At 38.6% G+C, this 16,014-nt stretch overlaps 2 protein-coding genes across 4 annotated transcripts; one reads left to right on the top strand and one right to left on the bottom strand.

Moving 5' to 3' along the window:
• The first annotated feature begins 60 nt into the window (after positions 1 to 60).
• LOC119726129 (mediator of RNA polymerase II transcription subunit 19-like) lies at positions 61 to 7,561 on the top strand. Of its 2 annotated transcripts, none has more exons than XM_038197741.1 (6): positions 61 to 299; positions 1,792 to 1,914; positions 2,869 to 3,002; positions 3,611 to 3,719; positions 4,427 to 4,530; positions 5,543 to 7,561. In XM_038197741.1, exons 1-6 carry the CDS (start codon positions 134 to 136, stop codon positions 5,609 to 5,611), a joined length of 705 nt encoding a protein of 234 aa, XP_038053669.1. In that variant the 5' UTR covers positions 61 to 133; the 3' UTR covers positions 5,612 to 7,561. The 2 variants fall into 2 exon arrangements, with proteins under 2 accessions (XP_038053669.1, XP_038053668.1); XM_038197740.1 differs by having other exon boundaries at positions 62 to 299; positions 4,424 to 4,530.
• A 1,965-nt stretch (positions 7,562 to 9,526) lies between these two features.
• On the bottom strand, positions 9,527 to 16,001 carry LOC119726127 (serine/threonine-protein phosphatase PGAM5, mitochondrial-like). Of its 2 annotated transcripts, none has more exons than XM_038197738.1 (5): positions 15,674 to 16,001; positions 14,859 to 15,031; positions 13,061 to 13,275; positions 11,425 to 11,555; positions 9,527 to 9,835 (listed from the first exon to the last, which is right to left on the bottom strand). In XM_038197738.1, the coding sequence occupies exons 1-5, from the start codon at positions 15,859 to 15,861 to the stop codon at positions 9,685 to 9,687; spliced, it is 858 nt and encodes a 285-aa protein (XP_038053666.1). In that variant the 5' UTR covers positions 15,862 to 16,001; the 3' UTR covers positions 9,527 to 9,684. The 2 variants fall into 2 exon arrangements, with proteins under 2 accessions (XP_038053666.1, XP_038053664.1); XM_038197736.1 differs by having other exon boundaries at positions 9,528 to 9,835; positions 11,425 to 11,558.
• Between the last annotated feature and the right edge of the window lie 13 nt (positions 16,002 to 16,014).

Genomic DNA, 16,014 nt, shown 5'->3' with positions numbered 1-16,014 from the left:
GTACATATGTACGTACGAGAAAATGGGAACATCACGCATTTTAATGTTAAAACACGTAACAGCCGTATATTTTTTAAACGCAGAAAAATAAAATGGCGATTCGTTTGGTCGGGGGAATTTTGGCTGAGAAACAATGACATCTTTGAAGAGACCAGCGCACGACACCTCCCCAAAATACGGCGGAATTCCGACCAAAATGCCTACCTTGGTGAGACAGCGATCTCCGGTGGCCTCAAAATCCTTTCTGAGTCCGGCCAGCGTCGATCCTGATCCGTACTATCTGATGAAGGATTCTTCGGGTAGGTTGTACAGGACGCGACATGAGCCTACGCAGCAAACCCCATTGAAATAATGCACAAGTTGCGGTGCAGAGGCAATAGGAAACGAAAGTGCAGAGCAAGGGAAGAAAATCTCTACACTCTGGATTGTCTTGAACCATAGAGCAAGGAACAGATTTGTATCATTACTAAACTATTAATTGTTGAATATTTCCAGTGCTTTTATCTTCAACCATATCTGCATAGGCTAGGCCTATATAATGAAGGCAACATAACTTAAGTCAGAAAAAGAACTTCAAGAAGTCATGCCAGTCATTGTTGGACTATTTGGAAAGCATGTTGCATCCTGACGCCACTTTTTTCATCATAAATTATCTCAGTGAAGGTCAGTCATTGCAAAAATGTCGAAAAGACACAAGTCTTGGACTGAGAAACATTTTCAATTGGCACAAACTCCCAATTGGCACAATTGCAGAATACCCCGCCACTCGATCTATGCACCTCGTAGCGGCTACTCCTTTTATTTTTTTAGTTTCAATTTTGTTAGAAAATACTTTGAAAATATTCTTAACTCTCCATAAACTTGTGCACAACTACTTAAGTGTCAACTGGATATTACTACATTCTTTCCGGTTAATGGAAACCTGACTTTTTTTCAGGTAAAGCTTAGGCCTTAAACTTAACAAATTTTGCATTGGAGTAATTGGTGATGTATGAATCATAAAATTATTACGATTATTTGAAAGCTATTCATTCAAGTTTATTTTTATGATCACTGTATTTGAACATTAAGTTCAATTTGTGGTACCCCATGGCTATATTAGATTCAAATTTGCCACAAGCCGATCCTGGCAAGTTATTATTAGTGATCATGTGGTTAAGACACCGTAAGCAGGAGGCCGTTGGTTCAAGTCCCATCCAAGTAATCCTTGTAGTTGTACATTTACTGATATAATACAAGCTCTCACACAGCAATGCTCATACAGAGCAAATTTTGTTGGTCAGATTTTTTTAATGATAATGTAATTTGAATCTTATTTATGTTTTGAATAATGGTATAATTGTATACGGTGCACTTTAAACAAAGGAATCAAATTACATAATGAAATATGAATCAATTGTAGAAAAGCCTACAGTAAATTACATATGATATAAATACACATACAGTGGTATGGCACATCCTGGTTTTGTCGACATTTCAATTCAGTTCAAGAACATTTATTTCCATCAAGAGCAAAATACAAACTTGAGAACAAGGAGTCGTACATGTACAACAAGCCTAACATAATATACATCATTTTACAAAGAACTTTAAGAAAGACATACCAGACAAGAACAAACGTACTTGACCAACGACAGTCGGACTCACAAATGTTACTTAGAACTGGGGTCAATGACAGTACATACATGATATTCTGATACATTTTATATAAGACAATTAAGTGCATTATTTGTGTGCATGTGTTGAGGCTGTATCCTGCTTTATTAACCAGTTTGGTTGTTCTTTGTTCAGCTCCAACAGAAGTGACCGGAGAGACCAATTTGATCAGCCACTACGGCCTGGAGCACAGCTACCAGAGATTCTCCAGCAAGAAGGTCAAGGAACAACTCAGTGCATTCCTGCCTCACTTACCTGGTGAGCACTCATTGCTGTCGCTCAGATGACTTGTTCTCTGTGGAGTGTTTATACTCAAATTTGACGCCAGAGTATTCATATTCATGAACCAAATGGATCAGGATTAAAGGAGTGACATGTCAACTCAAACTCAATACACAGTTTTCAAAAGAAGACTTTAACCCTAACCACCCTGAATCCATCAAAATCCATAACCCTGTCTGGAGTATTCAGCGAAGTCAGGATACCTCCATATTGAAAATAGAGGGATCTTGATGGATTCAGGATTGTAAGCCTAGCGATACTGCAGGATTTTGATGGATTCCAGATATCTCCATACTGAGCAGTCACCAACACCTACATTTTTTGCATAACAAAATTGGTGGATTTGGTGGAATCAGGATACTTTCTAGTAAAAGTGCTCAAGGGGTTAGGGTTAAGGTTTGTTTTCCTTAAAATTGTATCAGTGTATTACTGTAACGTTAGGATGAAATGAAAAAAACACGATACCAAATTACAAAATATAATTAAGGAATTCTTAAGTCTGGCTTTAATAGAAGTCTGATTTAATGGGGCCGACTCATTTTTCTTCTGGTCACATGTAATGCTTCATTGTGGTCGTTTGTCAAAACCTAAATACTAATCAATAAATTGACACAAACCATATTTGAAGTGAGGATAAGACTTCAAATTGTTTCAAGAAATCGATCGGGTCGATCTGTCTGTCATTTAAAAGAATTCTGTCTGTTGGTCGAGGACAACATTAGAATTAGTCTGTGGCATATACATGTTTGGGTTTTTTTTGTAAAAAATGCATATGGGTGTTTTTGAGCGGTGAAAAAATAATGGGGATGGCAGATTAACTTTCTGAGTGGATGTTTCTAAAATTTCTATTATTTTCTTAACAAGGAAAGGGAAATCTGTGCCTTTGAGAAAGTAGAAGTTTCAGTATCATTTTTTTACTTTTTTTGGCAGGGATGATTGACACGGTTGGAGCACAAGACAACAGCAGTTTGCGAGCATTAATTGACAAACCGCCCATTGGTGGCAAGGAGATCATCCCTCTGTCTGGACCAGCATTGACGGGCTTCAAGCTACATCCGGGATCTGTGAGTCAAATCTTAAAAAATTACTGTATTTTAGCCTTTGTTAAATTCAGCACACACATTAGTGGGCAATATTTTGTATTGATAAATGCAGTAGAGTTTCAATAATCCAAACCAAATAACTCCCTCCTGTTGTGGCTATGGGTAATATCTGTAATGTTACATGGCACACTGTGTAAACATGGCGTATGGTTCCAATCTCATGTTTGTTTTCTCAAAATGTGGGACTTTTTAAAATTGTTAATGGAACATTTCAGGACAACGTAGCTTCTTCTTGAATGAACCTTTGGTTTTGGTGATTGACAAATTAAGACAAAATCCCTAATAGACCTTAGGGTTCTCTGTTATTTAACATTTAAAGGTTTACTCATGCCTACCCAAGCAATACAAAACCATTGCCCTAACTTCGTCTTAACGTATAAAGTCTATTCTGTGTCGACTTCTAAGGGTCTTGTGGTTAACAAAATTACTACCGCTTGCATTAAGAACTTTGGACAATAATCTTACTTTGAGGCTGATGTTACTTTAATTAGCAAACTGCTAAGTAGTAAACTGCACTAATTCCATTAAATTAAGACAAACAAATATTGAGTGTTCTTCATTTTTGGCAGATTCCTGAGCAGTTTAAGCTCTTGCATCACCAGCCAGTCAAGAAGCATAAACACAAGAAACACAAGAAGGAGCACCGGCCGCCAGACACTACAGAAATAACAGCAACAGGTATGTGGACTTCTATTATCATCCAAGCAATCCCGATCTCCAATATCAAAAAAGCCTCCCCCCTTCATTGCACCTGCCACATAGTGCCATCTTCTTTTCCTGCTTGGAGTCCATTACGTCACTTGATGAGGGAGATAAGTTACAAAAAAGATGTCACACCTAATTCGTACCTTTCTCATTTCCTGTGTAATCTTTTCATAACATGCAATTTACATCCGGATGATAAATTCAGTATAGGATTTTGCCATATATTGAACTGTGTAATCTTAAAGAAAAGTAAAGGGGACAAACCTGTGTTCACAGGAATGTAGTGTCCATCTCTCTTTTGAAGCGATTGGGCCAGACTCAATATAATGCTGCTGCTGTGGGGGGGGGGGGGGGGGGATCGCCACACCTCCACAGTAAGTCTGTTACCTTCCCAGCATTGAATAATGCCTGTGTAGCATGAATTTAGGTTTTATGAAATACGGACTCATTTGTGGTATTGCGCATGCTCATGCATAGATAATTAGGAGAGGGACCGGTCACGTGAGAGGGTTTACCAATAAAAGGGAAAAAGAGTATGAATTCCATACAAGTCCGATTTTCATATGACACCGGTACCCAGAGAGAGGAGTAATTGAGGTAAAGCACCTTACTCAAGGGCACAACATGCATGACCACGTAATCTTACCTCCACTTTGTCTGCTTTGCAAATCTGGCAGCAGGTGAGGCAGGGACGGAGGGAAGCCACGACAAGAAACACAAGAAGCAGAAGAAGCACGAGGACGGAGAACGCAAGAAACGCAAGAAAGAGAAAAAGAAGAAAAAGGTAATATCAATGAACATGCAAAGTCATGACAGGTCAATCCCAAGTCAAGCCGAAGTCCTCCTGTCTCAAGTCAAGTCACAAGCTTTCCAAAAGAGTTACAATGTAAGCAGTCCTTGGTAATCAGTCATCCACTGTTGCTTGTGACTGTATTTGTGATAGGACTTGTGAATTTTTTACTTGTGATGAACTTGACTACATATGTTCAACAGTGCCTTGCATTAGGCTTGAATTCTTTTAATAGTTTACGAATACAGAAAATGTGCAATTTGATTCCTGTGGAGGTTTCAGGAACATTCCGAACAAGAAAGTTAAGATTAATGGCAAAGCACATTGGTTTACACACCAACTCACCTTGCAAGTCCGATGGCTAGCAATGCTCAAGCGATGTGCTGTTGCTTGTGGCATCATCTGCAAAGATGGAGGATTTTTGCGAGAGACCTTTCTCTTTTGCAGCCACTTTTCAATGGAAGAGTCTGCCAATAAACCATAGGAGCACAATCTGACATTGGTTCTCTCAAACTGCATCTCAAAGCATAACTCTTTTTTGAGCTTTTGCCAAAGGTTTTAGTGCAGTTAAGGGTATGTAGGAACATTTGCAATTACCAGGAAATGTACCTACCGATTTATCAAGGAAATCCGTGCTCAAAGTGAAGATAGGACTGATACCAAATACGCTGTGAAATAGTCTACCAAATAGTCTGCCTGAAATGGGGAAAAAAAACAGCAACTGAAGGTGGTTTAAGAAAATGTGCCTGTGGGTACAATTTTTAACATGTATTAGGAACAGAGTCCAATTACGAGATCCCAAAACTGTGCATCTCTATTTTCTCAAAATGTACAGTATCCAACGAGCTGAAACTTAAACAACCAAGTTGTTATGCACTCGTCATAAGATCTTGAGCAGTTTTGTTGCTTCAAATAAAAAAATAGCACATAAACAAATGTTCCTATTCATCTAAGAAAGCAGTGGTCCACAAATTAAATGCAACTTTCTTTGTGTATTTGTTTTCAGCAACGACAGAGCCCTACTCACCCAAGCGTCGGCTCATCCCACAACGGGAGTGGACCTGGAAGGCCTTGAAGAATAGAAGGCATCACATATTATAAAATATTTGTACAGAGTTCAGGACATATTTGGAGTCCATATGGTACCAGTTATTGTGGAAAGTCAGAGAGGGAGAGAGAGAGAGAGAGAGCTGATGTGGGTGGTCAATATCTTTACAGTGTTATAAGTTTTCAGGAAGACATCAACAAGTTTAAGAGACCATTGCATTTATTTGCAAGTATATGGAACCTGCACACTACAGAACATTTTAGCGAGCGAAGCCAAGTAATTTAGCCCAGAGCCAAATTACAATTGTTCATGGATGTCTGATTGTTTGGTAAATAAATGCCTGTTCCTCGGTGCCGGTAACGGTCTTCGAAGGCAATTTTGTCAATTCGGCTGGCCAAAGCAGCTGGCCAAAGCACATATCAGTATATCTACATGCTGCACTCCCCATCTGCTATTGATCAGCAGTGGACTAGGACAAATGTAAAAAATGAAAACTCAAAACATTTAAGTTTCTTTCATTAATTGCTTGCATAGATCCATATCAGTATTGCAAGTAGAACAAGAAATCTCGAGACAGAATTGTGTTGTGTCCCTTCCCCCCCCCCCCCCCCACAAAAAAAAATGGCTGCATATCTTTTGATACTTTTGAAACTGATTTTTGGCGTCAGTGACAAGGCAGTGTTTGTTGGTAAACAGATTGGATTGTATATAAGTAGTCTAGTTTTGAATTGTGCTTTTAAATTGTTTTCTTTTTGAAATAAAATTTAACAAATACATGGTGTGGGTATATTTTATGTTTTGTTGGCTGTGGTTAAGTGAACGATGGTATTTTCTGCATAGAAGCTATTTATTTTTAAAAGATATTTTGGTTTATTTGTGTGATTCAACATTACTCAAGAAGAAAATTAGTTAGCTTGATTTTTAACTTTACTTGGAATATGTCTGGCTATGTCCCAGACTCGCTTATACCACAACTAGTGTATTTAAATCCTGTGATAGGGTTTCACAAGAATTAAACACCGTCAAATCAGTCAATAGTTGGCGTACATTCTTATCCACACAAAATTGAGGTGAGGTGCACATGTCTGACAATCTTGACTCAGTTTATGTTACCAAATCTACTATCAAGAATACCTTGATAAGATTTTATATTTGAAGCATAATTATGTGGATGCAACCAAAGTTGTTTCCCCTCATAAAACTCAGACTACATGTATTGATAAAAGGGCAGATAACAAATCATTCAAAGAAAATGTACTACATGTAGTCTGGGGGAAAGGTAGAAATCTGCAGAAAATATGTAGTTCAGAATATTAGTTATTGTGGTTTCACAGTCTTATATTTAAATAGTGAATTCTTTGTTTAGCAAAAACGTGAAAATGATTTTAGAATTAAACTTTGATTGTAGATAACAGTTTTTATATTGTTCTGTACCTTTCTTGGAAAGATTAAGGTCTGGAAAAATAATTGAAATTATTCAAGATTGTTTAAGGGTCTTTATACAAAAACTTGATAAATATTTTGCCAAGTCACGTCAGGGCTTTAGTGACAAGGGTTCACTTCACTGTACAATATACAACTATGTTGGGAGCAAAATGAAAAAACGCCCATTCATTTAAGTGGATTTTGTTTTGCTTGGCAGCAACTGGCTGGCGTGTTACAGGCAATGTTGTGAAACAAAAGTTTGATTTATAGTGACTTTATACTGTATTAAAATGCTTACATGTACAGGTACCAACTTTTAATGTTATTTATCATGCGTAAATTTTTTAAAAACTTTCTTGAAGTTCTTGCTCTGCATCTACCTGCATTGTTTGAGTGTTGCATTCTGAGAAAAGTATCAAATTCCAGCCAGTACCTTCTGCTTGAAATACATTGTAATTTTGAGGCGTATACATATACATGTGTAAATTCTCATAGAAGTTATTGTTTAAATATCGTGTCATTTATCAATAAATACAAAGTCTACCAACATGATCTTTCGTTGTCATACATGTATATGTGCGAATGTTTACTTCTTCTTTGCTTTAAATATGTATATTTTAATGGGTTCTCAAATTCATATACATGTACATGTATATGCATTATGGTTATGATGCATGGCTACAAAAACAAAATATCAAATGTGTTCCATTCGGGCATTTTTGGTGTGCTTATCAATGTAAAAACTCATGCTTAACTTTAACTCCCTAGCATGATTTACTAGGAACCATACCCATCCTGGCAAATTCCAACACCATATGGGAAACTGCACACACATATTTCTGACTTTGATTCTGGAGGTGTGCCAACCCAAAGTAAATTCAGTTTAGGGGTACTGTACCCATCCTGACAGATTCCAACAAAACATGCTGTTGAAGTTTGACGGGTTGAGTTCTGTTAGGGTTAAAGCTGGTACAGTGTATATACATGCTTTTTGGGTGTGGCACCCCGAAAAATAGATTATTAAATTGAACTGATAATTTCTAGCATTACATTTGTTGTGAGCTTTCCAATGAGACATCGAACGAAAATAAATTAGCCCATGATAAGTAACCAATTAAGTAATTTCAACTTCTGAATTATTTGAATTAGGAGCTTCACACTCTTAACGCATGAATACACTCGAAAATAAATACACACACACACAAATAAAAAATAATAATAATAATAGTTAAATCAACCTTGGTAAATTCTTGTCGGATATTTTATTCAAGAAATGATTTCAACTTGTTAGAATATTCATCCCAAACCACACTTAAGTTAGATAGAAATACTTTTAATGTATGTTTACATGAAAGTATAAAAATAGAATTGCACCAATTTGTTTTTATTGTATACTCGACAAACCGTTTTTGAATTCAGCGATTCGGGTAACAACACATTAGAAAAACCTCCCATGCACACCTTTCCTACAAATTTCAATGCAAAATTCTAAATTGTGTTATGTATGAATATTCATACAGGTGAGGCCCAGAAAAGAATTGTATTATTACATAATATGGACAAACAAAAAAGAAAAAGAAATCAGTAGATAAATTTGGCACATTAGATGAATCAGAAAAGTAAAAGAAAATGTTATAAAAATGATGCATACATTTGGAACCCGTTATGAAAGTTACTCCTCTATGTGAAAAAAAACCAACAATATACAGATAATGAAGAGCTGGTGTAAAGATTGTAAATGCTACTTTTCCACCTGAATATATTCGACTGAATTGGTGTATTTCCAATAAAACCTTACAATTTGATCAACTGTTCACACTCTGCTGCAGCTTTCTGCTTGTAAACAGAAAAAAAATATATATATTTATGAACTACTTCTTGGGAATTCCTAGAAATGGGATATTTTGTAGTCATGTCCAACACCAGTCAGATAACAAGTCCAGTCACAGGTAACAGGAAAATCCTAAATGGACAAAGACAACAGATTGTTCTTGTCACACTTCATTTGAATAGCTAATGACTTGATACTGGATTGATTGCAATAAACTTGTGGGGGATGGTCTTGACAACTGATTTCCAATTGACTTTTACTTTATAAAACATGCTTCATTTTGGTAATACTTTGGGCACAGTGCATTATACACTTAAAAAAGTGAGGTACTGAAGGGTAATATACAACATTTGCAAACATCAAAAAACAAAACTACCAAATTATGAAATACCTTTCTTGACTGTCACTGACTAATAGTCTCTCAAGCATCCTGTGAAATCATGGCACCCGGTGCGCTGTCGTTTTCAAGAAATTGGCCGACCATCGTTGGACAACTGACTTTTTTCAAATACTGCCCCCAAATTAGTTTGTCCATATTTTGTTTGCAATCGGTTACACATTTGTAAATGGGTGCAAGCCAGCTCTAGTCCATCTGTAAATTGCTCTGTTTTGTCTTGGTTTTTCCAGAATCTGGAACTTCAAGCTTTAAACAGGTCAGTGTAACAATATTTCCTATAAACTACTAACCCCCAAATCCATCCATTTCTGAAAATTACAGCAAAAGCAAATGTTGTATATTACCTTTTTAAGATTTATCAACGGAAAAAAAGAAAAAAATACGCCCTGACTTTTAACAACAAATAACTTCTGAAACCTGAATTTCTTGTGATGATGGGTTCCGCTGCTAAGCTGAGCTGATTTTGGACGGTGGCATGTGACCGCAGTCGCCTAGTTGCCGTAGCGATACACGCCCACTGGGTCTGACTGCCAGCCAGGTAATGCTGCCGTGGTTGAGACTTATGCGTAGCCAGGCTTCAGGTGGAAACTGCATAGCCCTGAGTAAAAGGATGGAAAAAGAAACTTTATAAATTAACAACCGTACATGCAGATGGCAATGTGAGACCTAAAAGAGCCAGTGAAGGAAAGTACACATTTAACATAGCGGCACTACTTGGGCTTTATTCATGAGTCGGCCATACTAACCCTAACTCCCTAATTTACTAGGAACCGTACCCATCCTGGCAAAATTCCAACACCCCCGTGGGAAATCGCACACACACACTGTTGGACTTAGTTTCTGGAGGTATGCTGTTGAGCTTTGATGGGTTGAGTTCGGTTAGGGTTAAATGAGCCATTTGCGAGTAACCTATACCCTTTGGGATTTACATTTGAAAAACGTCTGGTACAATGACTTGCTCAGAATGCTTGGCACATTTTAACTGTGAATTCTCCAGACCAAAGACACTGTTGCTAATCACATGATTCGGGGCAAGCTATTGCATAGTTACGTAAGAGACGCTCAGCACCAATACATCGTTCACAATGGGTGAGAATGGCACAAAGACACCAGACCATGCCGGAGCTGGGGGTTGCTAGCATAAGGCTTGCCCCGAATCACGTGATATAGTAACAGTCTCTTTGGTCGGGAGAATGCTAGGTTAAAACGTGCAAAGCATTGTATTAAGTCAGCGTTCCAGATTTTATTCAAATTTAACACGCAAATGGCTTATTGAAAGCGTGGTAAAATCTTCATTTTTGGAACTTGCTAAGGGAAATGAAAGCAATGACATAAAGTTAACTACAAATTGATAGCAGTTTGCTCTGATAAATAATTTAAAATTAGTTATTAAACATACCCTAATGTTTTAAGCCACATTTAAAAAGAAACTAAAAGTGAGGCTAGAATGCATAAATAGTCTGGCACCATCCCATGCAACAGTTCACAATTTATAAAATACATTCAGGGAACACGACCATGATGGCTTCCTCGTGAATAAGGTCCACTGACAAATCCTGACCCGAGTTCTGAAGGCACAACTTCACCAGAGGGCGCTCTTTCAATTTACAAGAACAAAGTTGCTCTTTCTAGAACACGTAGGACACTTTTCAAGATGTTCAATTCTGTTCACCCTTTGCACAGCACTAACAGAGGTATCTCAAATATGCCTAAAATGTTCACATTTTGTGAAAAATATTCCTTGAAATTTAAATGTAAATATAGAAATGTTAAACGGTTGATAAGTGTTGTAGCTGTAATTTCACCCTGTGCATACATGTCATCATAGAGCTAGGACCTAGCTCTATATCATCATCACACACTTGTGATCCCAACTCCCACATACCTGCTTCAGAGTGTTACAACTGATAATGTAGTAACCAACGGATAACGTATCACCAACCGATAGTGTCACATAAATTGACCGATGTTGTATCACTAAACCGATAATGTAACAAAAATGGACTGAGAGTGTAGTAAATGTTACTACACTATAGGTCAATTTTTGTTACATTATCGGTTAGTGATACAGTATCGGTTAATTTATGTGACATTATCGGTTGGTGATACATTATCCGTTGGTAACTACATTATCAGTTGTAACACAGAGTTCAGACTCCCCCCACCCCACCCCTTCCCCCTGCTTACCTGCATACGAAGTACCTAATGACATTGGCATGGCACACCAGTATCTCGTAGCTGTCTTTGATCTGATCAGGGTCGGCCCTGTGGAAGTATTTTCTGAAGGCCGCTTCAATGCGGGCACCGTCTTCGTAGAACTGCTAGAGTGGGGATGACAGGGGAACACCAGTGCAGATGAAACAAAAAATACATGATAATTTAGACAGGGTAAAGTTCACATCTGACTTTCTTAAACTTGACAACGTATTTCTTTTCCACATGGCAACAATGACTTGTTTGTTTTGACATGGCAACAAGCACTTGGCAGTGTTAACATGGCAACAATGACTTGGAAGTGTTAACATGGCAACAAGGACTTTGCAGTATTGACATGGCAACAAGGAAATCAAAGCGTTAACATGGCAACAAGGACTTGGAAGTGTTAACATGGCAACAAGGACTTTGCAGTATTAACATGGCAACAAGGACATCAAAGCGTTAACATGGCAACAAGGACGTGGAAGTGTTAACATGGCATTGAGGACTTGGAAGTGTTAACCTGGCAACAAGGACTTTCCAGTGTTGACATGGCAACAAGGACATCAAAGTGTTAACATGGCAACAAGGACTTGGCAGTATTGACATGGCAACAAGGACTTGGTAGTGTTACTTTGTTTTACTTGGGATGGGAGTTGCCATTTTGTTTTAAAATAATGATTGTTTCTATTCACCAGACTTGCATTTGTGTTTTTATGGAGCATGACAGAGGTACCTCATGACAAATGTGTGATAGTTTCAGAGTTGTATGTAGTTGAGTCCAGTCACAAGTCCAGTCACAAGTAAATCACATGTATAGTCCTTGGTAAATCACAAGTCCAGTCATAGGTAGCAGGAGATGAACAATAACACAGGAACACCTTCCAGATCGTTGGAGTAATAGCTGACTCGACTCGGGACTGGAGGTGTAATGATTGACTTGTGATAGTCTTGTGAGGACTTGTGATGGCCTTGTCTACTACGCTGGCTCATTTGCACACCAATTTATGCAAAATACTTGGTAGCTGAAGCATTGTGAATCTGTTCTTATTTAATGGTGAATATTCTCCCTCATGTTTCGAGAGTGCCTTTGAAAGCATGAGCTATGCTATGCAGCTATGCTGAGTTTTGTGAAATCTATCAGAAGTTGTGCAACAAGCTTATTGTGGAAATCTAACTGTGATTAATTTTGGTAACCATGATTTATCTTAAGAGTGCTGTGCACCAAAATGGTAGCATCAAGCTCTATACTCCCAGGGAGCTCATTGTCATTTGGAGTGCTTCATAGGACAAAAAGAAGGGGAAATGATGATGTATAGTGCCTTGAGCACCATTCATGGGGAAAGTAAACAAAAAAACATTAACCCTAACTCCCCAGCCGAATTTACTAGGAACCATACCCATTCTGGCAAATTCCAACACCCACATGGGAAATTGTACATACACACTGTTGGACTTTCTGGAGGTATGCCAACCCCAGTGTAAAAGACCATCAGTTTAGGGGTACTGTACCTTTCCCAACAGATTTAAACAAAACATGCTGTTGAACTTTGATGAGTTGAGTTCGGTTAGGGTTAAAGATAGACTGTGGAACTTTCAAAACATCGCTAGTTTTTTTTTAGCTTACCTTAATTTCTGGCTTCCAGTGGCCAACCGGAGGCTCTGGTGGGATGGGAGCCCCTTCTCTCAGCATGTTACAAACACCCCTCGGGACAAGTGGTACGCTCTTAGCTATGATATCTGCAGTCTCTTGAGCTCTTGTCATTGAGGAATTGATCATTATCGAGTAGGGGTAATCCAACTCTTTTAGTCGCTTGCCTGTCAATTCAGCTTGTTCCCTTCCTTCAGAAATTGAAATCAAAAAGCAAGAAAAATTGGATGAAAGTTATTTTAATTTCCTCAATTTAATTAGTATACCTTACTGTAATCATTTTTTCCCCAACTGTAGGAATACAGGCCCGGGCAGAGATACCTGGAAGGGAATTGGGGGTATTTTGGGGAATATGCACACAAGTCGCTAAGAGAAGGGGTTTGCCCCGGTGGTTCTGGCCTCCTGTATAAACTCCTACGTGGAGTATTTAGGAGAAGAACCAACCAAGAACCAAGAACCAAGTCGAGTGCAGGAAATAACCCTACATGTACAACTCCAGTGGCGTATCCACAAGGCGGGGGCGGGGGGGGGGGGGGGGGGGGGGGGGGGGCACTCTGCCCCCCCCCCCCCCCGGCGGATTTTTTTTCATAACATTTTTTTGTTCAGCAAATATTTCAATAAATGGTTAGAGAGTTCTGACAAAAATCCCAAGAAGAAAACCCCCTCAAAAACCATTACAATGTGCCATGAAAATGGGTATATAATGTGCAGTATGCATAATAATGGTCAGTTTTGAAGAGCGCTCACGTTTGGAAGGTGGGGAGTGGGTAATCGGCATTTCCTCATTTTCTGGAGGGGCACACAATCAAGGGTTTTAAAAAATTAAAAAAACTCATATTCACCTTCTCCACAAGTTTTAGTAGAAGGGGAGGGATACACTTACAATATTTATAGAAAGAAGATGGGGTGCATGCATGCCCCACTTCGTTATGCCCATAGACATATAATAAAACCTAGACACGACATTTGCTATTGCGCCTGTGAGCAAAATGCTGCGCGTATAGAATAACGTATGGAATATGCGCGTAAATCGAAGCTATGCATGACATGACACTCACTCATCGCGTAATTAAGCCGCGTGACGCAGCCCGTTTTGCTCACAGAATTTACAACGTAAAAGCAGATAAGCTTTCTGCAGTGTGTGGAGAAAGCATTCAAAAAATGCCTACATTGACTAATTTGTTGAAATCTTCTTTCTAGGCTTCTAATATAACATGTTAATTCAGCATTAGCATTTGGAAACAGCTCACCTAGTGTATATATATGTACAAACATGTAGGAGAATAGTAATTTATATTGTGAATGTGTCTTTAACACTCCCGCTAAACAGTCACAGACAGTCAAAATGTCCATCTACTACTCCTGCTGGTCACCAGCAGTCAGATCACATGTCAAGCAAGCACTGTGACTAGTCAAACTGGGTCAACAGACAAAGCAGGCAAGTTGTGATCACAGATGTTTTATCTGGAGTCAAAGCATAGCTGTATCAAGTTACTCAATCCTGCTTTATGTCGGCTGGGAATTCTTAACTGTTGAACACAGTCACTTGATTGAGTTTGACTGAAGGGACTACTTGGTATAGCATGTATGTTTGCATAGGAGGGTTAATCAACCTTTACTTACCATTGTAAGAAGTTAAAAATATCTGCATCAAAATTACAATTCCATTAAAAATCTGTTCATTGTTTGTCAATTAAGGAAGACTGCAGTATTATGTACAAATGTGGTGACTGAATGCTTAAGTCTGAATGCAACTGTAGTATTTTTTTATTACCTTGGGCAGTGAGAACCCTTTTCTCATCCGTCTCTCCTTCTATTGCATAGTGTCCATGTCTGATCAGGATCAGGTGGCGTGTCGCTGTGGGCTTCAGTTTCTGTATCTGGGCGCTGTACTCGGACCCGTCAAGCTCTGTCTTGTTGGGGGACAACAGGCTCTCCGGTTCCCTCCTGAAATCAAGAAGTTGCACCCATTTGTATGAACTGTTCCCTCTTGCGGAAACCAAAGCCTTTTTTAAATGTAAGTTGTAACTTTAGCAATTGTTTCATGTATCGTTTCTTCAATGTTTTTGCAAAGTAATCATGCACTGAAATTCATTGAAATTTTGAGCGCAAATATCCACATGCCAATGCATGTTTCCCTAAAATTTTAACTTCAAACTAAATGCCCTCTTTCCATGAAATGAATCTTATTACCATTCAGGATATCATCACAAGCTATTTACGAGTCTATTACATAAAACTTAGGAATGTTCAATTTAATTAAATTACATGTTTTGCCCTTCACAATCGTAAATGCAATGACGTATGGGGCATAGGCCTACATATAAAGAGCAAAACACAATAATAGGCTTACTTAATATTAATATTACAAACATCCTTGATGCAAAATTTCATCATGCAAAACAGACATTAGAAAAGGTCAAGGAAAAATGCAACAAGGGGAAATGTTTTTTTCTGTATAAATTTCGTTGTTTGCAACTTTGTAATTGTATGTTTCTTCTTCAAGTTTATCTACAGAACGTGACAATCATTGAAGATAAAGTGAAACAAAAGGTGGTGTTTGGACACAGCATTCTCCGTGAAAATTACCTGTCCCAGTTTCCCTCCCACTTGGTGCTCGGCGTGTAACCAGTGGTCCACGACGCCTGCGCCGTGGGCAAGAAATCCTCTTTGCCCCCGTTGGTTTTGTACACTACGGCCGCCGCAGCTACACCGGTCGTAACGCCACACAAGACCATCTTCCCAACTCGTAAACAATACCGAAAACCCGTAGACATCTTGCGTAGCTGCTTGCTTATTTTTGTGGTGGATACAAATATAAAATTTGCAGGCAGAAAACGGAGCGAAGTTTGAGAGTGAGTGGAATACCCGTCTGATTCGTGCAAAGTGCAGTGTAGGTATGTAGCGCCCTCTAGTGTCTGAGGTACAAA

The sequence above is a fragment of the Patiria miniata genome, unplaced genomic scaffold, assembly GCF_015706575.1.
Source record: "Patiria miniata isolate m_02_andy unplaced genomic scaffold, ASM1570657v1 HiC_scaffold_2, whole genome shotgun sequence".
Classification (NCBI taxonomy): Eukaryota; Metazoa; Echinodermata; class Asteroidea; order Valvatida; family Asterinidae; genus Patiria; species Patiria miniata.
This window is presented reverse-complemented; position numbering and strand designations above follow the sequence as displayed.

Bases quoted from the DNA above. Each gene is read 5' to 3' on its own strand.
- LOC119726129 (XM_038197740.1), top strand. From the start codon at position 134: ATGACATCTTTGAAGAGACCAGCGCACGACACCTCCCCAAAATACGGC. The intron at 300-1,791 runs GTAGGTTGTACA...TTCTTTGTTCAG, and splicing joins TCTGATGAAGGATTCTTCGG to CTCCAACAGAAGTGACCGGA. The intron at 4,531-5,542 runs GTAATATCAATG...ATTTGTTTTCAG, and splicing joins AAGAGAAAAAGAAGAAAAAG to CAACGACAGAGCCCTACTCA.
- LOC119726127 (XM_038197736.1), bottom strand. From the start codon at position 15,861: ATGTCTACGGGTTTTCGGTATTGTTTACGAGTTGGGAAGATGGTCTTG. The intron at 15,032-15,673 runs GTAATTTTCACG...TCTTGATTTCAG, and splicing joins TGGGAGGGAAACTGGGACAG to GAGGGAACCGGAGAGCCTGT. The intron at 13,276-14,858 runs GTAATAAAAAAA...CAATTTCTGAAG, and splicing joins AAGGGTTCTCACTGCCCAAG to GAAGGGAACAAGCTGAATTG.